This window comes from Dendrobium catenatum, unplaced genomic scaffold (genome assembly GCF_001605985.2).
Source record: "Dendrobium catenatum unplaced genomic scaffold, ASM160598v2 fragScaff_scaffold_146, whole genome shotgun sequence".
NCBI lineage: Eukaryota > Viridiplantae > Streptophyta > Magnoliopsida > Asparagales > Orchidaceae > Dendrobium > Dendrobium catenatum.
The window spans coordinates 1,130,574-1,155,209 of NW_021318608.1; the positions used below are offsets into that span (position 1 = coordinate 1,130,574).

A 24,636-nucleotide genomic window follows, 5' to 3' on the forward strand; every position below is an offset into this window, starting at 1 on the left:
AACTGTTATTGATCCAAACATCAAAAACCAAGCCAATTTTAGTATAGGTTACTTTTTCTAAATGACGTAAATTTTGGTAATTTAAAGTTTTTATAAATTTCCATAAGATTGTGGAACCTTTCAAAAGTATCTAGGAATTTTCACAAGATAAAGATGATAATTAGAAGTTAAAATAAGCATTAAAAAACTGTCTTCTAACCCTTCTGTCATCCGCATCATGTATGAGAATAATTGGAAAGTTTTTGAATGTTTAAATGAGAGGTTGTTTTGACATTTTGGATAAATTCTTGTTTCTACAAATAAGATATTTTTCTAATATTATTTTCTAAGTATGAAGTAATAAAAAATATTCCTTCTAAATTCTATCTCCATAGCCAAATTATTCCTTCACCTAAATCTTATTACAAGAAATTCTTGGACTACCACTTAATAAGAATCAAGTGATATAAAATTATCTCTCTCTCTCCTAACTCAATTCCCTATAACTTTGTTCTTAATCACTTTGTTGAATTCAGTCTTAATTAACCCCAGATTATTGCACAAGCTACAACTTCTTTTTATTAGAGCTTTTTTTAGAAATCCTTTGTTTATAATTGCAGAGTTTGTATAACCCCAAAAAAAATTAAACGCTAGTTTCTACACCACTAATTGCAATGATGATCTGAGTAATTCCAATCTATAGGAAAATTTCATCATGGCAAGACCGAGAATTGGAAAATACATCATTAGTGATTCTATAGAACAAGAGATCTACAACTAAAAGGAGATGCTACAAACAATTAAAGAGTCTCCCTCCATCCTGAAGAAACAAATAGCTAAGCATATGCATGATATGATGACCACAATGATAGTTACCTTTAAAACTACTGCTGATAAAGCGGCACCACCACCATGATCCATATATCCCCTTCTTAATTTAGCTGCTATCATTGTATATGAAGTTTCTTTTCTCTAATTTTAACTTCCTCCTTGTTATCAATAGCATGTTGTTCTTAGATTCTCACCAAAGAACCAACAATCATTGATTCATCTGCTTGTACTTGCATTTCCAAAAAGCAAACTTTTCATTTATATCCCCGTAGTGTAGGGTCATGACTAGCCTTGATGATGTTGGAAACATAGACGACAGCATTAAAAAGGGATGTCTTTAGGCAATGGCAAAGAATTCCCAGACTTTAGATTCTTGCAACAACATTCAATCGCATAACCTCATTGATTTGGCTACTCTGTTGGAAACTGAAAGCCAACAGGAAAGGAAGACAAGCAGACAAAATTGGGGATAATTTCATATTTCTCATTGCCTTTTTTTAGGGATTTCAAGCCTATAAATAGGCAACTGCAACATGAAAATGGTCTTAACCGAAGCTTTAAAAAAAACTTGATAAAGAAAGGAACTCTAATGTACTAAGAAATCTAATGAGGTTCAAACTAAACGATAACTCTTGCTAGAATAATATCAAATAAATTTAAATTTAAATAACCCTTATCCAAATCAGTTTAAATTTTAAATTTATCCTCATCCTACTATAATATGAAATTAGATCCAACGATCAAATTTCATAAGCAATGATCTCCCTCGTGTGAAGCCTGGTTGAAAATTTGATTGTGCATACGAATTTCTAGCAACACACTTTTCAATCTCAATAGTATTATTTGAGAATCACAATTGTTGGCAATTTTCTTAGAGAAATCACACAATAAAAACAATGACACTTATGATCACTACCATCTTTCCATGATCTAATACCTAAATCACGAGCAAAAATGACTTAATTGATCTCCTATTAGATCTGATTAATCTCCTTGAATGATGCCCAATTGATGATTAATATGTGCCTATGGACTCCTGCTTACATCCTTCATGATTTTAATAGTGTGACTTGTGAATCGTTGTTGTCAATAATTTTCTTGGAGAATTCAGACCATTATTATAACTACCATGCACACCATCTCCTTGATATTTCGATGATCTAATACCCAAATTGTAATCAAAGAAGATTTAATTGATAACTTACTAGATATGATACCCAAGTCATGGGTTTCCCATTTAGGAAGATTACACTCCTATGAAATCTGCTTGTCCAACTTTCTTGGTGTACCATTTGGTTATGCATGATAACTAACTTTTGCTTCCAATGCAAAACGTCTCCTTTGGTCTATGTCAAGTTGTGGTAATCATCTACTCCAAAAGATGTCCATTTCTAAGGTACTTCCTATTCCCAGAATAGATCATCCATAATAAGTATACTTCATCTGACTCATCATCAAGCATATAACATTCAAAAGCTTCAAGTTCTCCAAATTTACAATAAAATACATCTCCATTTATGGTGGTAGCTTTAGCTGGCAAGCATTCTCCAATTTACCTAAGGATTTTAAACGAGCCATACTGGATTGGCTTCAGCTTCTTTTCTTGTCCTTCGAAGTGATATTTGGTTAAATGTAATCGGGCAAAATCCTTACTAGGAAATCAACTCTGACATGATGATGATCATGCATTTCTTTGTATTTTTATTAGGTCTATTGAAGTTGCTTCTTTGCCGACGCATGAATTTTACGAATGCCTTATAGGCATTTTTTTGGTCAACTTTAACTCCATTAATAATGGGAGAAATAGAAGTGAAAATCAAAAGCATTTGTGGTAAGTACCCGTAGCAGACTAAAGGTACAATAAATTCTAAAGGAATGCACAACTTTGTTGAGAAGAACTAAAGGTATGACATGATATCATCCAAAGTTTTGGGGTAGAGTCGTACCTCATAGTAAATGCACTATGAGCCACCTCTATTTGTTAATATGTGGAGTAAAGAAAGTGCTCTTCTTTAGTTTGGAACAAAGGACTACCAATATGGCCATCATGATCCCCCATGATTGGTTATCTTGATTAGATACAGTGGAATTGGGCAATAAAAAATATACACATACATGTTGGCATAAATAGTCTGATCACCACCTCGCTTGTGATTATTTTCATATAAGGGATTGGAATAAAAATATTTAAAAACATATCCATGATCATATTTATTTTTGGCAAACTTATCAAAAAATCCATAAAAATGCTTTTAGGCAAACGACTTGTATCCTAGCTTCACATTTACAATTTTGGAGATGCTATAGAATATGGAACCTTTGATATACTTACATTCCTTTGCATGTTTGGTCAGTAAAGCCACATTCAGAAATGACTTTGCCACTCTAAAATGCCAAGAAACTATGAATGTATGTGCCCTCACATCAATTGGATTTCATCTGTAGAATTTGGTATGCAAACTCTAAGGTGGTTATCTTCTCCAAATCCCTCCAATATCTTTTTGAAGATGGGATTTTTAAAGAATTTCTCTTTATAATTTTTATAAAAAGAAGATTCAATTTTCATGATAATACTTCAATAAGAAAGCGTTAGTGGCATCCATTAGATCATGTGGACCATTTTGTTTGTGCTCAAATTCTTGAATTTGATCACAAAGTCAATTTTTTGTAGTCAAGTCATCCACTTCATATGTCGAACCTAATTTAGATTCATTTGAGTTCATAAATACTAAAGTGATCTTGGTTTGTATGTATTAAAAGTAAGCATGCTAATATTTTACTACTTGAAGAAAAACCACAGCTCTTTGTCATAGACGAGTGGTTCATTAGATCTCCTTGAAGCATCTCAGAGTGATAAGCAACTAATGTTCCATCGTTTGCAGATTACATGTCCACTTGTATTTTCTTCAAATTCAAAGAGTAGCTACAAATTTGGTAAGGCTATCACAGGGGGCCTGTTTTTCTTCTTTAATCAGAGAAATGTATCCTATTTCTTCTATCTCAATACAAACTTAGTATTGGCCTTAGTCAAAGGATGCAACAAAAAGTAGATTAGAGAAAATGGCAGAAGAACTTAAAAAAATATTGGCAAGCTCCCATTAAATCCCTTATATCAATCATTAATTGCATTCTGAGTCACTCAATTATTTTCACCTTTTTAGGATCAATCTTAACTTCTACATTGCCTAACTCAAATCCTAGGTAGAGGAGGGTTTTTTTTTGGCAAATTGACAATTGTTTTTGTAAATGGAGCTGGTGTTGTTGCAATAGATGGAACGCCTTCCTCAAATGCTCCAATACTCCTCCCAATGTTTATTGTAGACAAGGATATCATCAAGATAGATGATGACAAAATCGTATACTTACAGCCATAGAACATTTATTTGCCACATGAATGTAGCAATGGTGTTGCAAAGTATGAATGGCATAACCAAACATTCATGATTCACCCTTGTCTAGTTTTGAAAGACATGTTACATCTATCTATCTCATTAATGTGCACCTGCTGATGGCCAAATTTGAGATCCAACTTGGTGAATATGATTGCAAACTTCAGTTGGTCCATTAAGATATCGACTGCAATTGCATATAATGTATTTGATTTTTTACTATTACTTTATTGAGTGGCACAATCTCCAAGTGTCATATTTCGTTAGGACCATCAGAATAGTATTTCAAAAGGTAAACAGCTAGGTTGAATAATTCTGTTATCCAAAAACTCTGCAACCTGCTTTATAGACCCATCATTCTCAATGATTTAGTTTTAACGTGACAGAAGTTTTGGTAGTGGCATGTCTGAAATCAATTGGATATCATGCTCTATGGGTCACAGCATTAGCCACCCATGTACATCTAATGCAAATAAAGTACTAATCACTTCTTCTTTCACCAGAAACAAAAATTTTGTGCATCAATTATAATTTTACATACCTATCTTTTCGTCACAACATTCATCATTGATACACTATAGTCCTTCAACAAGTACTTTTTTCTCCTCCTTAATCATCTAACTCTTGTAAGGAGAATGATACATCACCACATACTTCTTATGCATGTATGGGCTACCAAAGATAACTTTATAGATATCAAGTGCACTACATTGCACACCATCTCGTCTATGTAGTCCTTCATGATTGCAAACTTAATCAGCATCGACGATCAATCCTCATATCATACCCCTTGTGAATCCATCCCAAAGAACAAGGGATATGGTGAGGTATGATATTCAATTCCAACTTCTGCACCATAATGGTATAAATGAGTTTTGTTTGAAAATCATTATCGATGCTGGAGTTGATTACCTCTTGCTTAACTTAGATTCTCCAAATGAAAAAGTACTCATGTATGTCCATATTAGGGATGGCAAACCTACTATATCATTCAACATAGTCCTCAGAGATAAGAACGGGTCAAATTGTCTGTATCGTCCACAACAATAGCAATCATCTTCTATTTCCATTATTCTTCCACTTTTAAGAAAAAAGCTCAGAGTATACCTTCCAGCATCTTCTCTGATATGGTCAGTATCTAGTTATGATCACTGAACTTCCTTGCAACATTTGGCTTAAAGGTGGAATAAAGTTTTAAAGCACTATCTATCTTTTTGCCTTTCTTTATGTTCTTTGATGAATTGAAACCTTTCTTCAATGGTTATGGTGACTACTCTTTTCTGTCTGGATTCTTATGAATAATCTAAATATAATTTAATTTTGGATATAACTAATCCAAATAAAAGTTAAAAAAAAATAAACTGATCATTATCGTCCTGATATGTGAGTCACTGTGTTAAGGATGTCGAATGAATTGAGGATAAATCAAATTCAATGTGGAGCACGAAACTAATAGAGAAATTTCTTAATTGAGGAATATGCTCCATCACAAGGAGGAAGGCAGCCTTGAGCTGATCCTCTTAGCCTAGAAATTTATCATCACAAAGAGACAATACCTCTAGCACCTCAAGATTCAACAATGAAACCTTGAATGTCTTTAGATTTTTCATATTCATCATTGAGTAGTTCTCCATATTACTAGGTAGATTCAACTAGTATGCATAGCCCCCAGTCTTCCTCAGAACTTTGAATGGACCACACCTAATGCATTTGATTCTACTGCTCTTCTACCTTCGATCTTTTTTTGCTGATGCGGAGCCATCTCATTTTTCAAACTTCTTCTCTATCTGGTGCTAAAAAATTTTACACTTGTAGCATTGTTGTGATTTGGTAAGATGGGCATCTACCACGGAGCGAATTTTCCAAAATTTCTCAGATAATATTTTTGCTTTCCCAAGACCTTCATCTTAATTGTCAAGGTTGAGCATTGCTTCCATTCTTAAGTTGAATGGACTCAGACAGATGCCCTATACATGCCTCAAATGGAGCTCAATGTATTAAACTATGTTTCCCCATTGAAAGTGAAGTAGATACACAATTTCATCACAAGTCTTTGGATGGCATGAGTTAAATCCACTAAGTAGATGCAAAAAGTTTTATTAACTAACTCGATTTGATTGTTAGTTTAGACATGGAAGGTAGTAATTCTCTTAAGAATATGTCCATCCTAGCCCATAATGATCTCCAAAATGAGTTGAAGTGTGAATCTCTATTTGAGATGATTAAACTCGAAAATCCAAAATGCACTAAAACAATCCAGAAGAAGAGACGTGTTGTTTCTTCTCAAGTGATGTTGTATTTATAAGCTATGACCATGATCATCTTTAAGAATCTAAAACATAATCATGATCTCTATTGGTCAATAACAATCTTCCAAAAAAGTCCATGGAAATGCTTTAACATGCTAAATTGGCACAACTAAAGGAGCATACAGTCTTTCTTGTTTAGGGATTTTGAGGCGTAATAGAGAATGCATCTCTTCAGGTCACATCCCAGTGCATTCAAACCCAATAAACTCATTTCTATGGGCTTTGGAGTCATACTCACGTTGGTAGTATGTGCTTCTTAAATCTAACTCACTTGATCAACATTCTTAAAAACACAGAGCAAGTTTGTCTTCTCGAGTGTCCTTAAAACTTCTCAAAAGTCCTCATATAACTTATATAAATCAACCTACTTCTTGTGTTGACAAGTTTGCAACTACATTACTGCTACAAAGTCACTACATGCCATGAGAGCGTATCCATCATCTTATTATGCATTCCCTTCTTATATCAGATATCTATGTTGAACCACTACAAGTATGCCATCCACTTCATATATCAGACTTGCAAAAACTTGAATTGGATCTAGGGATATTAAAGCGTTTTATGGTATGTATGAACCACGAACAATATGTTGAGCAGATACGTTCAATGTTTGGCTAGTTGGTGAAATGTGAGCATTCCCTATGTATAGATAGTGTCTCTAGTGCTTGAAAGATTGGATACAGTATTAAATATTCCATCATATATTGAATATTGATGCTTTGTTCCATTTAGTAAGTTTTTCATTAAAAAAAACGCTTAGGGATGGTTTTCATGATTTAGGATTCCTCCAACTCCAACTTCATAAGCAGCATAAGTTACTTGGAAGGCTATAGAAAAACTAGTTTGGTAAATATAATTAGAATATTAACCTAATCTAAGGCCTTTGTACTGAAGGCTCCATAAAACTGTACTAAATCCTAAAAGAATATCATGTAAAAAGTAACTAGGCCATAAAGACTTTATTTCGATGAAAGATTTGGATGAGGGCTATTTTGAATGTCAAATTTAATTTTAGAAGTAGAAATATTGAATATTTGTAAAATTACTTCAATTTATAAAAAGAAATATTTTACGTCGATGCACATTTTTTTCTGAAGGATCTCAAAAGCTTCCCTAATACGTCATAATGGTTTTTTTGCACTTAGACTAAAAAAGTAAAAATCAAGATATCATTGAAGTACACAACCAAAATCTTTCCTATGAAGCATACCTGTTAATGGCGAATGGCGCACCATGGCGCAAAGGTCCATTTGGATCCATGGCGCATAGCGCACGGCACGGCGTGCGCTATTTTGAACATGGCGCAAGCTATATAAAAATTATAAAACAATAAGCATGAATATGAAATAATATGGGGGCTGCCGGGGGTCCAAGGGGGCGCTGCCCCCTGGCGGGATTCGACCTGCCCGGTTAGGTCGCGGGGTCAATTTATTTGTAAGAGAAATTTTGAAGTTCATTTGTATGGAAATTAGGGAGCGGTACCGAGCGTGTACCTAGTTGTACTGAGCTGTACCGAGTGGTACAAAGCATGTAACTAGAGGTACCGAGCATGTACCGAGCGGTACCAAGCATTTACATAGCGGTACCGAGCGGTATCATGCATGTACTTAGCAATACCGAGCGTGTACCTAGTTGTACCGAGCTGTACCGAGTGGTACAAAGCATGTACCGAGCGGTACCGAGCATGTACCGAGCGTGTACCTAGTTCTACCGAGCTGTACCGAGCGGTACAGAGCATGTAACTAGCGATACCGAGCGGTATAAAAAATATTCATAAGTATACCAAAATTTAAAAACAATTTGGCGAGCTATTTTGCGCCGTGCACAATGCGTCATGGCTCACATGTGGCGCAAATAGCGCGCGCTATTTTAAACACATGCGCCTCGCCATGAACATGGCGCCATAGGTGCGCCGCGCCGCGCCGTGCGCCATGGCGCGCGCTATTTTGCGCCATTGACAGCTATGCTATGAAGTGTTTTAGGATAGTGTTCATTAAGTTGATAAATATACTGAGGGCATTCAAAAGTCTAAGGGTGTGTTTGAGATTGCTACAGCCTTTATAAACTTTGTTGTGAAATTGTTGTAGGGAAAATAGCATTGCTATTATGGTTGCAAAAAGTCAATTTTTACCATAATTTTTTTTAAAACAGTGGGAAAGAAGAAAGAAAGCAATAGCCAAATGAATCTGTAGTTGTTGCCTGAAAAGTAATGCAATGAAAAAGCTATCACAATCATACCTTAAATGGCATCACCAACCATACATAAAGTCCATAGGTAGCCTTAAAAGTAGTTTTTATCATAACCACTTCTTAAAATTAATTTAAAAAAAAAATTGCCACAACAATCAAATCTAACATATTGTCCAATCAAGAGATAAGAAGTTTATAATTAACAATAATTCTTTTTATGCCCCGACTATCAATATGCATTCTCCATGTGTCATTTTTATAAGGGTTAATAATGTTAGAACTTCAAATAGACTAACATTCTCTTGTATGTCAACGGATAGCATACAATGCCAAATGCACCATTTTAAATGATGCACTATAGTACAAAACTTCTCGTGGAGTCATAACGAATATCATACAATGCTGAATGCACCATTTTAAATGTGGCACATAATATTAAATAATTATAAATAAAAATGCTTATTAATATGAAAACTACTAAATTAAAAGACAAACTATCATGATAATAAAAAAATCAAAATTATGCTTCGAATAAGCCTGTTCATCATGTCTATAAATTGTTGCTACTTTAAGGAGAGGAGACACAACTTGTTTGAAGTCGTCTCCATAGGTTGAATATGCTACTAGACAGAAGGTATATGTGATTTGTTCAACTTGCTTGTATGTAGTCCACGAACACTCACCACATGACTCATGATCCATTGCCTACACGAAGCTTTGTGAATTCACCATGAGAGGTAGAGGAGAGAATCATTTGTTGAAGCCTAGATCGTCTTCATGTTTCTACGCCGATTTGATAATTTGGGCTATGGCTATTAAATTATAAAATAAATGCTAAGACTAATAAATATAACCCCTTCCCCCCCCCCAAACAAATAAAATAAAATAAAATTATATGCACTATGTGAACTTTGCGCCATGCACTATTGCACTTACATAGCGGATTGCCTACACGAAGCTTTGTGAATTCACCATGAGAGGTAGAGGAGAGAATCATTTGTTGAAGCCTAGATCGTCTTCATGTTTCTACGCCGATTTGATAATTTGGGCTATGGCTATTAAATTATAAAATAAATGCTAAAACTAATAAATATAATCCCTTCCCCCCCCCCACAAACAAAAAAAATAAAATAAAATAAAATTATATGCACTATGTGAACTTTGCGCCATGCACTATTGCTCTTACATAGCGCAAATAGTGCACAACTTGATTTGAGGGTTAACTATGAATTCCAATTCTTCAACAAAGAAATGTGTTTCCTCATAAACTTTATCTTTGATAAGATGCTTAGTTTCTTCTATGAAAGAAACAATTTGGGCTACATTGATTTTGCATGTAGCATTTATTGTGATACTTAAAAATAGACTTTCCCTAGTATTTCTAATACTTCAATAATGTTTTTAAGAAAAATAGGTTGGTCCAATAGGTGGAGTGAGTCTAACAGTAGACTTGTGCTATGAAGTGAAGAGGGCTTATCCTTTTGATATTGAAAGAGAAACATATTATTTTTTATTTTTCAGCAACAAGGCATAATGTAAGGCTTCCTCAAAGATTTGGATATCAAATAATTCAACTTTGTTCCTAATGCTTATCTTAAATCCAATGAAAAATTTATTGGTCAATTGCCAATCATTGTTAGCATAATTACTCCCAAAAGTTGAGTACTTAAAAGTATTTAAATATTCAATCCCAACGAGATTACCTAGCTTTAAAGTCACTAACTGCACATGCAACTCCTTGTTATTATGTCTAGAATATTATTTGGCTCTTTACGTTTCCTTCATCTCAATTCAGGTAAGAGTGGTTTTTCCTAAAGTCCATTTTGTAGTTAAGTTTAATCAATCTTGGCATACCCATTCAATTTCATTTTAACAAATGCATCTCTATGGAAGTCTTCTATCCTATTTAAGTCAAAGAAATCATCCATCTAGACTAGCCTGTTTAAGAAATTTTTTGAATTATGAATGCCATCATAGGGGTAGGTGTTCAAATTTTTACTCTTTTGGAGAAATCATCAAATCATTAGTAATCCTCTGATAATGGTATCTTCTCCCTCCATTCCTAGGGATGGGTCACCTCCTATTAAGTTGGTTTTCTTTTGGATCTGCGTAGGAATCATCATCTTCTAACGATACATCATTGTTTAAAGCAAATGGTGGGCAAGGATCTTTATTTTACAAATGATTCATTATAGCTTGTATTTATTATTTTAATCCTTGATTTAATTTTTATTTCAACAAAGAATTCTTTGGTGTTGTTATCATTACTATGAATTTTAAGATTGCGGGAATCAACTAGTCTAATCAAATTCTCAAATTGGTCTGGGAAATAAACTTGAGTAACATGAGATGCTTATTAAAAATATGAAGACAACAATGAGAGGGAAAAGGTTTTAGATGAGAGAGAGAGAGAGAGTAAAACATACTTTATAAATGCAAAAAGAAGTGAATTTCATGCTAAAAGAATATCCAGGTGAGGAGGGGGTACAAATACCTCTTGTATTTCAAGCTGTCTTTAGAAAATTTAGACTATTTTTTATGCATGTAATTTTGAATATATATATATATATATATATATAAGGCTTGATGTTGTTGTTGTTGCATATATATATTCCCAAAACTAATTAGCCTCAAGTCCTTGAGAGTTATTATTATTATTTTTAATTTAGCAAATAAACAATTAGTTCTACCTTAAAAAGTAAAACATGAAAAATGAGACATGATGTGTAAAGCTTTATTTACATTAAGATAATGTTTTATTTGTCTTGAAGTGGAACACACCCACATCAAAGTTTCCACTCTACAAATTTTAAAGATAGATTTATTCCATAGATATTAGACAGACTTTATAGTGGAGCTCATTAATTGGATTTTAAGTTAGCACTATCGATTTGTAAAAAATATTATAAATATTCAAGCAATTAATATAAAATCAATCAATCATAAAATGGATTAACTACCTTCAAACTTGCTGGAATGACTCTCAGAGTAAGTCCACTATAAGAAAATTTCATTTTACCTATCTACTATGACCATTGTTTAAAATTGTGCAATATGAGACCCGCCTCAAGCCATTCCAGTAAAAAAACGCCTCGAGGCTTACATCTCGAACTTCTTTTATGAGGCTTGCCTTGAGGCGTGCCTCGCCTCCCTGGCATGAGGCATACACCTCACTTTATTTATGTTTTTTTTTTTAATTTAAAACTTACCAAACTCTTATACAAAAGCCTAAAAAAAAATCATGCCTTGCACCCCCAAGCCGCAACAACTTCCTCTCAATTACCTCGACCTCTAGCCCATTGCTTTCACCGTAGTTACCACCATCATAGTTACTGCAGGGGATCACTAGAAAGCTGCACGTACCATATCCTCTTAAAATTTTTGAGTATTATCTTTATGTTGATGACAAACATTTATGAAAGATGAACATGGTTGAAATAAATGAAGAAGTAAATTTAGAGATATTGGACCCTACAGGATGAGATGGGGAAGAGACCAACTTGTTATGACAGTGACTCAAACAAATATCCCCTTAGTAATGATAGTACAGATGATTTTTGAGTTGTTGCCAATTATTTCAGTTTTCTTTAAAAATTAAACGTAGACGAGTAGCAACTGAGAAAGAAAAAAATTAAAACTGAACTTGATGTTATATGATACTTTTATACAATTCATATATTTTAAGTTGTTTTATTCCTGTAATATTTGAATTTCAATTCTATTCAGATAATTGATCACTTAACACTTTGCATCTTATACAACTTTTTATTTTATATGTATGTAAATTTGTTACTTCATAGTTCAATAAAAAATTAATAAGTCACCCTTTAACATATTATTCAGATATTATATAAACAATCACTTTTAACTTTTATTTTGACTTTACGCAATTTGTACATTTTGAGGTTTACGCCTAGCCTTACGAATGAAAAATGCCTCAATACCCAATTGTGCAATTTTAAACCTTGGCTATGACTAGATTGTCTCATATATTTGCATTGATATTAAATATAATGGTGTTTGATACTCTTCTGGTTAGATTAATGACTAAAAATGACTACGAGTCTTTAGTTAGATATATAGGATATGATATGGAGTTTGTAGTTGAAAAGTGACATATATAGATAGGTAGGTAGAATGAATGCCAAAAGTAGTTCAAAATGGGCTAATTTAATATAATTTAAAGATTAATTTAGAAATTGTAAGATAAATAGCTGAAAAGATGATAAAATCTTAGCTTAGGGCATGAATTTGTTATCTAGAATAATTGGCAAAGTTTGGAGGCGTTTAAGGGAGTGTGGTGGTGTAGGGAATACGACTAGGTCCGAGTATTCCCTTGTTTGGCCAAGAGCTATGTGGAGGTAATTGGAGTGGTAGTGAGGCTTTGGATGACAGGTTGTTGATCTTGGAGGATGTTTAGGATGTGAAAAAAATTTCGAGTAAGTAGTCACTTGAGTAGCAACTAAAGATTATGAGAGCAAAGATAAATACCAAAATTTCATCAAAGATTGGCAAGACTTAAAGCCACGAAACTCAAAGCAAATTAATGGAGTATTTCTTCACAAAAATATTTCATTCAATAACAAAAACTACAAAGACTTTTATATCATATTTATAAGCACAATATGAATCTTGGGCTAACACTGTTAGGGAAAAAATGGAAAAAAAGAGAGAGAAAAAGTGTTGTAACCATTAATGAAGGAGTTCTAACTACTTATCTTTAATGGTTCCTGAATGTTAAGGCCAGCCATATACGTTCATATATGGAAAATAAAATGCAAAAATAATTAAATATAAATTAGATTTAAAATATTCTACATTTTTTGCTCTTAAAATTGGGTCATTTCTTTTATCTCCACCATTGGCTTTTAGCCTTAATTCATGTAATTGAACTTTTAACTTAATTATCTCGAACCACATTTTGTGCTAAATCACTACCAGTGCGCTAGTGTTGAAGTGTTGACCTGTGCAAAGAAACAAAAAAAAAATTCAAACCTCACCTGCTCCCTGCCAGAGCACGTTGCCCGCCACGTCGCGGCTAGTTCGCACGTCGTTTGCACGTCGACGTCGCCGCACGCATGACTCTCGCGTCATTAAAGAGCAAAAGAGAGGAAGCCTTCGAGCTCGCTCTCTCTTTTCCTGGCTCCCTCACTTGCTCCCGATCTCTGCACCGATCTTCCCTCCGCTCCCGCTGGCTTCCCGTTTTCCTTCCCTGTTTTCCTGTAGGATCGGAAGTTACGACATTTTGAATGGAATCGACGACGGGAGCTGCTCTCTGTAAGGGTAACTTCTGACCTTTCCCGCACTTCTGCGACCAAATCCCGTTAATCAACCGAGACCCCAATCCCGTCTCCTCCTCCGACCGAACCTCTTTGCATGTGCCGATCTTTTGCATAAGCCGAGAGAGAGAGAGAAAGAAGGAGAGAGAGAGAGAGAGAGAGAGAGGTTCTCTTACCTAGTCGTGACCTCCACGATCAGAGCCGCCCGACCTCCTCTTTGATCTCATCTCTCCAGCCCGAGCCCCCTCTCCCGTTCGCAAATCCCAATAGCCACCTCCTCTCGTCGCCTCCTCTGCCCGATTTTGCTCACTTGACGGCATTCCCTCCTTGTCCGATCGGAAACAACACGAGGAGCTCGCTGTGAGGAGTCCACACCCTTAAACGCTCACGTAGCGGGCGGGGATTTTTAAATAAAATATGCAACCGCGGTGTCATTTTTGACACCTACCTGAAGCGCTCACGTAGCGTCGAGGGGAAGGTTGCCTCTTGGTTTTTCCCCTAAACGAGGGAGACGCCGGGAAGCTGCCGAAATTTTCATTGAAACAAGAGACATAGCACTTTGAACTCAAATCGGATTTGGTTCGCACATCAAACAGGATTCAAACATTTTGACTCAAGCAAGAACTTGAATTGGACTTCAGAAGAATTTGAACACCGGGACTTGATTCAGATCAAGCATAGTGGATGTGAACCCGGATTTGAACCATAATTAGATAATCAAATCTAATGAATGCATGATTATCTGAATATCAATCATTAAGTTTGATTATGCAAGCGGAGGTCAATGAATGAAGGAAGGACATTCATCAAAATCCCAAATAGAAATGAATTGTTGGTTCACTCACAAACAACAATATAAGCTCTCAATGATATCACAAGGGTCATTGTGTTCACTCCCGCAGTCAACAACCCTTCAATGGCAACCAAATACATCACCTTCTTACAAGTGGAGATGTATAACACGCAACAAATGATGCTCCCTACAAGGTTGCCTCCAGATTGAAATGGCAACACTATCAGTTGAAGGTAGAAAATCTGTCCCCTATAAACAAATGCAATCATCAAATCCCACCTGAGATTGGTGAAAGGTGGGTAAGATGCAAGAACAATGACTCTTCTACAAACAGTTCTAGGAGGTCGTAGTGGATACAACGATTCCATGCAAATGAACGCTTGTGGATAACAACGGTGGGCATATCGCAAGTACAACGAACCACTGTGGGCACAAGTATTGATATCACATACGACATTGGTGGTCAAGATCTTCAAGTATTTCGGGTACAAGGGCGACTCGATGTACAAAAAGTACACTCCCTGGCACAATCGGTGAGGAAGTTTAAACAAATTAGAACCAAACTTCCTAGTGTTCCAAAGTCTCTTCTTAGTTCTATACTTAAGAAGAAAACAATTCTAGCATCCACAAATATCAGAAATAACAAGTCTACTACACTGATGATCTCAAAAGGAGTTCTTCTCAAAACAGTGGATTTCAAAATCCAAAAGAAATCCCTCCCTGGTGATTGAGAAAGGGGAGTCAATGTCAAGATGAGGAAATACCTCATAACATCCAAATAACGACGCCACCGGATCTGTAACACTCATGCAAGCAGACAGAAGACGTTTACATTTTGTTGGTAGCCAACATTTCTTACAATTTTGGACATCAGCCATTTGGAATGTGGAAACAGATATGATGTGATTCAAGAGGATTCTCCATTGTCCAATCTTTACATGAGTAGAATTTATTGTTCAGAAAATCATTGGATGCAATTAGGTTGGTTGGAAATGCTCCAAGAAACTCTTGAATTTCGTTTTTATCAATTAGCCAAAAGGTTGCCAATGGTAACTAGGCTGGCTTCACAAACAGAACAAACCAATTGGAGGCAATAAAAAAGCTGCAGTAAAAAAAATGTGGCAGTTATCTGGGAAAAAAAAGACGCAACTCAAACGAACGCTAAGGGGAAAAGTCTGACCAGATGCCGCAAATCAAATCAAGCAATCCAATACACCTGAAAATTAAAGGAAAGGAATTTCATCTTTTACAAAACACTTTCCATGAAATATAATTCCTCTCCTGTTGCTCAAAATAAAGACCTCATGGTGCCTTAAGCGCTTCAAGCAAGTCAGCATGGCGGCAAAAAGAAATCCAAAAGTCGTATTTGCCACGAGAACCTATACTCCTCGGATTATAACAAATCAATTGGGAATGATCAGACAATATTATGTGATTTAGAGGGGGATTGAGCAATGATAAGGTTTCTCTCAGATTGTAATCTGAAAGTCACGTGCTAAAATCACTGAACAATCTCTCCACAATGCAACAATAGAACTGTTTGTATCAGTAGTACCGAGTACTAGGCGGCGTCATGCAAGCTAACCAACCCTTTTTGCATCTAGAGGTTAAAGATGCACGGCATTCTTCAATAAAAAAAGGAAATAATAGTCAAATCTAACCTCTGGTCCGGGGAGTCAAAGCCGCCACTTTCAGAAGCGAGAGAACGGGTTGCAACGTCAACGGGAATGACCCTGGGCTCCGTGCTGCGTAGGTCGTTGCTCGTTACGTCCAACGTCTGGTCCGAGTCGCAGCGGACGTTAAGATGGAACTCAACAGAGCAATACTCGCACTGTCCATCACCATCGCATGCATCACAATCGCGAGAGAAGCGCATCCCCATGGCGTCATCACTCACAAGGGGAATGAGCCCGAGGCGGTGGGCAATGAACTCGTCGTTTAGGACAGATGAGTTGGCCTCGATCTCCACCAAATCGATCGCAATGGTCGGTACCTCAGCTATCATTACGCGCCGGAGGGCGTTCGCCATGCTTGCATCAGTCTCCCGGAGTTCAAACTTCATGTAGTCATCCTTCATCTCACGTATTTTGACCTTAGGGAAACGCTGGTACGAGACGCCCTCCATTCTCGCCCGGCGCCGGCGATCCGAAGCAAAAGTACGGCTTATCCGCGGTGGCTAGGATGAACAAATTGTAGCGAGTAGGGCAAAACCAGTAGTGGACAACTTACTGCTGGTTTGGGTTAGATTTTTTATTGTAGTTTTTTTAACATAAAAATTAATAAAAAAGAATTAAAAAAAAAAGTAAACATAAAAATTTATTTCAAACGAATTCTTAATAAAAGATTAAAAATTTGTGAACACTATTGCTCACAAATATTTATAAAAATTTGAGATAAATAACTAATAAAATAATTTTATTTGAGCTACAATATCTTAAAAAAAGACTTGTTATTATTGTACAATATCTTCCAAAAATATATATTTTTATTGAATTACACAATTACAAGTATATGTTAACATATTTATAATATTTTTTATTCCAATTAAGAGGAGCCTTAGTGATTGTTTTAGTGGACCTATTGATATCATCAATTGTAGTGCAATGAGGCTTCCGCCGTCCAACTTTTTTTTAATTATTATGCATCTCTACTACATAAAAAAAGCTTGCCAATTTAACTCAAGGATTAGTCAACCTTTTATCACCTAATTCAAGATTGTATGGGCTCAAACTCAAGTGATCCAAGAGTCCACAAGCTTAGTGCGACAAGCCAAATCTAGCAAGAAGGGGGGCAATTTTTAGCTTGTCCAGTGTCCAATTCCAACCATTTGTATAAATTTAGCACCAATTTAATCCCTTTAAATTCTCTTAACCTACAGTTCATTAATATTTGGAGTTAATTTGATAAGAAAAAAGTCTTCGTTTGACCAGATTTTAAAAAAAAAATTAGGCACGAGAAAAAAGTCTTACATTATGTTAAATTTACTGATTGGTTCTACTGAATTTATGATTATTTGGTTTAGGGTTGGAGTTTTTAACAAATCAATTATTTTACATTGGCCAAGTTTAAGCTACTGTCTTTAAGGAAAAAAAAAAGTTCAAACTTATAACTGGTAAAATTTTCATCTAACCAAAATATCAGACATTCAAAGTGAACAAGATTTTCTGCACTTATTAGTGCCTGCAAATCTTACCTGATAACCGAGCAAAAGTTCTAAAGCAAGTCAAAAGCTTCAATAATGGTTGAAAGATTAAATCAATATTAGTACTAAGTTATAGGATTAGTATCAAATGAATTTGTTAATTCATACCTCGCTTGAAAATCTGGTGAAAGATTTTATGGGCATACTACTCTTAATGCTGGGAGTTTGCTTGCACTCGCTAAAGGCCTCTCCAATGGAAAAAATCTATTTTTCACTCCAAAATGCAATAATTCATTTCCAATCGTACTTCATTTCTTTTTCCTCTTTCATGTGCTTCTTCATCTTACTGCGAAGGTAACCATCTTTCTCATCTTTCGCGCGCTTCTTTGGCAAATCCCGTAACACAAAAAATTGACGTATGTGATCGCACTATTCACCTACCGAATTTTGGATGGAGCGAATGGCTGGCCCGGATTTGCAATATGCATTAAGAGCTCAAAATATTTGCCAACAAAAAAAATAATAGTAATCAAAACAGATTATAAGTTCTTGCCGAAGTTGCGCAATCGTTTCATGATTTCAGCAGCATTGGACTTTGTTTGTTATTTAATAGCATTACGTACACTTAGTTCCATTCAGTAAGATTAAGACGAACTAGGTTCATTACGGCCAGTTTTATATGTTCCAGGCCTGTTTATTCATCATTCGCCAGGCTCTTCAGGTTGAAGCAGAGGCAGCAAGAGCACCAGACTCAGTCAGCAGGGGCACAAGCTTACCCCCATTGTGCTTTTCCATGACATCTGCAGTAAAAAAAAAAAGCGTAGAATTTGAGGGAGAAAATGCACTGTAGCAACAGAATTGCTAATGATTAGAGAGAACAAATATCATACTGTCACAGCCACCAATGTGATTTCCGGAGATGAACACATTGGGCACTGTTCGTTGCCCAGTCCATTGAGCAAGTGCAGCTTGTATCTCGGAACCATCACCTTAAAATGGAAACATTTAGATTAGTAACTAAATGAATTGGTAGAACTAGGATTGTTTGGCAATACGTCTTCTATTGTGTTGTGTTTTGTAAAAACTTAATAAAAAATATGCGAGAAAGAAGTTAAATATTTTCATATATAACTGGGTTAAAAGATGTATTACATTTATAGAAGAAATATAGCCCAATACGTGAGCCTTACATGGATGAAATTAACTGATGAATAGATTGGATAAAACTCACAAAAGTTTTTCAAGAAATTTACCTCACACTGCAACAGAAAGTTGTACCAACAGGAGCCGCAGATGGATGAAAAATAAATAATATAAGAAGTTGGAAAACAAGCAAACAAATTGTTTGTCAGAAATCAAATATAACTTTGCCACAATGAGTTAATGGATCGTACGCATAAAAAAGAGCTAACAAGCAATTTTTGACATTTAAGCTCTGAATGACTTGGGTTAGGTGCTGTGTTACTACAGCAAATCCAATTTACTGATATTCCATCTTTTGTTTTCCTTCCTTTAACCATAGTCTTTTCTATGTTTTCCTTACCCTCATTATTTTCCCTTTATAGTCCTCTTACTCATATTACCACTAGCCCAATATTTTAAGTTCCTGTAATTTGAAGATGCTTCCTTTTTTCCTAGAGGAATACCAGGAACCTTATGTGCTTATCCTTCCAACTATTGTACCAGTAGGCATCGGAACTCTAAAAGAATTCTAACAAGCTAGAGCACCAATAGAAATATTCACATACAGGCTACTACAATCGTAACAAGCTAGAGCACCAATAACTTATTGACTGTCCGGTGGAAACAGATTTAGCTAAAGAAAAAGCTTTTAATGTCTCTAAAGATCCTTTCAGTGCTCGCTTCTCTGAAGTGACAGTTTTAGGTGGTCATAGGCGAACTCTCGAGCTTGGGAAATACAGCCTCGAGTAGCCAAGCCTTATGATTATGATAGGAAATACCTGAGTTCGCAAGTAATCCTAACCCAAATCGGTGAAACTTCAACAGCAAAACTGCTGTCCACAGCAGAAAACAGCAAAAAACCGGAGAAAATTGAGAGAAACGCAATAGAAACTCGTAGGAAAACGAAGCAAACACTTTTATTTCAATAGAGGATTAAAAGCACTTGCAAGATACAACTTTCCTTCAATTCGAGAGGAAGGAAAAACTCTCCAATGATCTCCGGCAAAGCCAAGAGCCCAAGAACACCAAACCCTAGATCTCAAAATAATTCAAATTCAAGATGAGAGCTAATTCTCACCATGACTCCTAATTAAAGACAAAGGACAATTATAAACTTCCTAAAACAGCCCCCAACATTCAAAATTTCCCTCCTAAGCTCACCCAAAGCCGCGTGGCTTTACTCTGGTTTCCGCTCAAACCTGCGCTCCCCCTCTGTTTTTCCGCCTGGAGTAACAGTGGACCGGTCCAGCCGGCCCCTCCTGGGCCGGCGTAACAGATTATGATAGAGAGCTCCAGCTCTTCTCTTTTGTCTGAAGCAAGAGAGTCATCAAAATGACATCTTTCCACAGCCAAACCAAATGGATATATTCTGGATAAGTGGCCGATCCGCGAGGAAGATCCATATTCATATGAAATAGTAATCAAACTTATTATAAAATGACTTGCAAATAAAGTTCAAATAGAAATGCGGAGATTGTTAGCTTCCAAAACTGAACTTATTTCATATAAATATTACCAACTTGAGATGTTCCAAATCTAACTTAAATTATTTATCATTTTAAGAAAACTTAAATTTTGCAAAACATCAAAATAAGAATACTAACCAACAAATTAGCTGGAGCCAAAATTGCGTGACAAATCATGTAGTATGAAAAACTATCAAATAGCAATTTAAAGAAAATAAATCATTGTAGTATTATAGAAGACGTAATAATGCTATTAAAATTACGAGTATATAATAGCAAGTAAACTAAACTGAGATAAAGATTAACATGCAATCAAAAAGGCTTGACTCACTTTCTTTATCCAACTCGATCACTTTGTGATTAGCCCCCAGCTTGGAAAACAGGTCCTTCACCTTTGTGCAGTATGGGCAATAAGTCTTGCTGTCACCAAACAGAATGAAATTAATCAGAAACACAAGGGAGATCTAGATGGTAATTCTCAAATCGAGAAATTAAGTTTAAAAAAAAAAAAGAGAGAGGGAGAAAGATCGTATAAACCAAGGAGATAATGTAAGAGCTCATAATGGTATGCACAAATGAGCAACTAAGATGGAGAGAGACTAATTTCTCTCCTAGTACACTAATAAATCATAACCATATTATCCTTTACAAGAGAAATTCATTTCTCTCCTTAAAACTATAAGGATCATAACCACATAGTCTTGTTATCATATTTAATAAATATTGTGACACAACATTGTTTTAAGTTTAGATAAAAGGAATCCAATCCGATATTTCAACCATCACTAAGTTAAATTTCAATGCCAGTATGCAAAGTTAGGGCCAACTTAAGGAACAATGATGTGTAACAACAATTGCATGTCAATTTTAAAATATTTATATTGAAGCACTTGAGGGTAAGCATTAATTATCGTACTTACTTGACAGAACAATGAGAGAAATGGTAACTTAATAAATTCCTTTACATTACGGTATGTCCATTGAGCAGAAAATATCATGGTTGAAAGTCTAATCATAGGATCACAACATCAATAATCAAAATGCATATCCATCATGATAACAATCAAAGGCTATCAAAATTAAAAGTTAAAAATTAAGGATATATATATATATATATATACATTCAAAGTGTTCTCTTGATTAAGGACACAATGTTTTGGGTTCCCTTATTATCATCACATCACACATCAATAAATAGAGAGAGCCACATACTTGGATCACCTCCCTAGTCAATCATCCTAGAGTCATCATCCTCATACAAACCTCCCATGTTTAGCTATAGAAAAGTGCCGACTCGTCGGGCCTTCAACTCACCTTGCCACAACCAGACAACCTAAAGCCCTCCCTTATCGCGACAACATCTCACTCGCCTTTTTCTCCAAGACGATCTGAGATCTCCCACTCTAGTTGCTGATAACATCAACAAGTCTGCCGGTCATAGGCCCCCTCATCTTAGCTCTCGCTCACAGACTCACTCGAGCATGCTCGCCTGCTCGACACTATCAGACTCTCCAGTCCACACCTGGCACTGCTAAGCTCGCCTAAAGATATCAAAGTTCTCCAGACTTTGACCTCTTACAACCAACCAAGAGACGACCTATATCTAGTGTAGTTGTATTCTATGTGGCATTATACTTTTTACTCTTTTTTTATGTGGCTTGTCATATAGCCCTCAAAACCTTATAAATAAGGGATGATGATGAGCAGTTTGAGACTTTTTGATTAATTTTGGTCGATCCTATGCTAGTTTGAGATTCATAACTTTCTTGAGCATTCTTTCTTCCTCTCTAGATTTATTTCTTCTCTCCATTCTCATACAAATTCCAAGATACTCGCTCACATAATCGACTTGTTAGTAAGGTCAACTGCCATCCATAAATAAAATTGGATTCAACAGCGAAGATCATTTGTGATACAAGTTAACCACATGCCTTTGATTAGCACTTGTGATTTATTCTACTTGCTGATCTCCATATACACTACACGATCAATTATTTCACTTGCAATGAGAACGACGACCAACTAATGCAACTTCATAGGAAAGATGTTTACAATTCCCCGATGTTGCAAAATATCACCTAAACACACAAAATAGACTTGAAAGATGCGCTCAAAGCACCAAAATTATCAAAAAAACGTCCTTAACACTTGATTCAAGTCAACGGGCATGACACTGAATGAGTACACCCAAACATTCCCCATTCACGAAACAGATCCAGAACGCCAAAATTACTTGGAAAAAACACCATATAACATGGGTTCTCGCATGAATTGAAACATGAAATTTGCTTACACATGAGGCAAAGACACACAAATAAAGACACACGAAGAACGAGAAATCATACTAGTGGCAATTAAATGTTGAACATCTGCGCAAGCAATCCATCTGCGCAAGCAATCCAATTACATATTTTTAAATCTCGCTTGCATTAAAATGTGACTAGTATATTAAGTGCACCATCTTGATAAGCATGTTATTATCTCGAGGCACATTATTGCCTCAAAGAGCATGCAATCTCCTCAAGAAGCATGCTACTGCCTCAAAGAACATGCAATCATATCGAGAAGTATGCCACTACTTTTGAAAATCCACTATTTCCTCAAAGAGCGTGAAATCACATCAAGAAGTGTGCTATTGCCCGAGTATTACTATATGAAAAAAATGCATCATTTTGAGATGCTTGTTGTCCTCAAGAAGTATGCCACTGTCTTAAGAAGCATACTACTAACTCAATAAGCATGTCATCTTCTCAAGAAGTGTGTTATTACTTTGAGAAGTAGTTGGCCAAAAAAGCATGCAACTTTCCTAATTAAAAGTGTTATTATTTCAAAAATAAGAAAACTTAATAGATTATTTTTATTGAAAAGTGAGTGTCTGAATGCATTAAAAAAATACACAAAAAAATGTACAAATGTATCACATAGATGCACAAATAAGTGCGTAAATAAATTGAAAAATGTGCAAATGCATTATGTAGATGCATCGAAAAATATACATGCTATTTAAAATACTAGTATATAATCTAAACAATATATCAAAATTTTTAATCTATGATCCTAGAATGCTGCATGGGCTGAAATAAAAATAAACTCAAATTTTGCTGTGTATTGAAAAACGTGCACTTCATTCAAAAAGAAAGTCAAAACCCCATATACTCTGACAAATGTATTAAATAATCGAATGTAAAATATGAGAATATTGTGTTGTGATCTTATTTTAAAAAATGCCTTTAAATATCAAAATAAATTTCTTCAAGCCCAAATTTTGATTAAAAAAGTTCAAATTTTACAAAAATTTAAATTATTCAAATAAATTTTATTATTCCATACTTAAAACAAAATTCATCCACATTCCACGAACATTTATCAAGGATGATAAGTTTAAGAATAAAATTAACTACAATTTATTCTCAAACAATCTTCGACGAGACAGATACCTTTTGACTAGACAATTATGCCGAAAATGGGCACCAACAAATTACCATCATAGCTAAAGTCTACAAGTTCCATAATGGCTAGAAGACCTTTGAATAACGAATCATAGATTGCACTTAATATGGTATAAAACCCTCTATCAGCTAGGGTTGACTCAAATTTATCTTATTATATAAACATTCATCTCAAGTCTACAAAGTATCCTTGAATGAAACAACCTATGCCTACCAACAAGGATAACTTGGGGTGACAGAATCATGATACTTCGATTATTTTCATATAACTTCTCCCATCATTCTCTTTAATTACAGGATGGTAAATTTCAAATCTTAATATCAAAGTCATTGTTTATATACTCTTAGTACTTAGTGTCTATCTAACAATTAATCTTAAATAAATAAATTTTTTTTATCACCGAGAGAGATAATTATTGTCATTCCCCCCCCACCCATCCGCTTTAAGTGCGCGGTGACATAAGTTTCAATTTTCAAATACTAAATTATGTTGTTGCTATACACTAGATACGAAGTATCTATTCGATGAATAGCCTTAATTGAAAGTTCTCTCTTGTTATCGGAAAGGGTAATTAATTATAGGGGCTTGCACTTATAGGAAACATGAACTCAGATCATAAAGTTCTT

At 35.3% G+C, this 24,636-nt stretch overlaps 2 protein-coding genes across 2 annotated transcripts in view; both read right to left on the reverse strand.

Moving 5' to 3' along the window:
- The window catches only part of LOC110093229 (DNA-directed RNA polymerases II, IV and V subunit 3), a 25,208-nt gene extending 8,203 nt beyond the window's left edge, over positions 1-17,005 (reverse strand). Inside the window, exon 1 of the mRNA XM_020818044.2 lies at positions 16,432-17,005. Within this exon, the coding sequence (XP_020673703.1) occupies positions 16,432-16,895 (464 nt within the window). The 5' untranslated portion in view covers positions 16,896-17,005. The remainder of the gene's footprint in view (positions 1-16,431) is intronic.
- A 1,394-nt stretch (positions 17,006-18,399) lies between these two features.
- LOC110093230 (glutaredoxin) lies at positions 18,400-20,980 on the reverse strand (the record flags this gene model as incomplete). Its single annotated transcript, XM_020818046.2, is given in 3 exon segments — positions 18,400-18,712; positions 18,803-18,901; positions 20,892-20,980. Coding segments are annotated over 3 exon segments (271 nt in total), but the record flags the coding sequence as incomplete, so codon positions are not given.
- Positions 20,981-24,636: the final 3,656 nt, after the last annotated feature.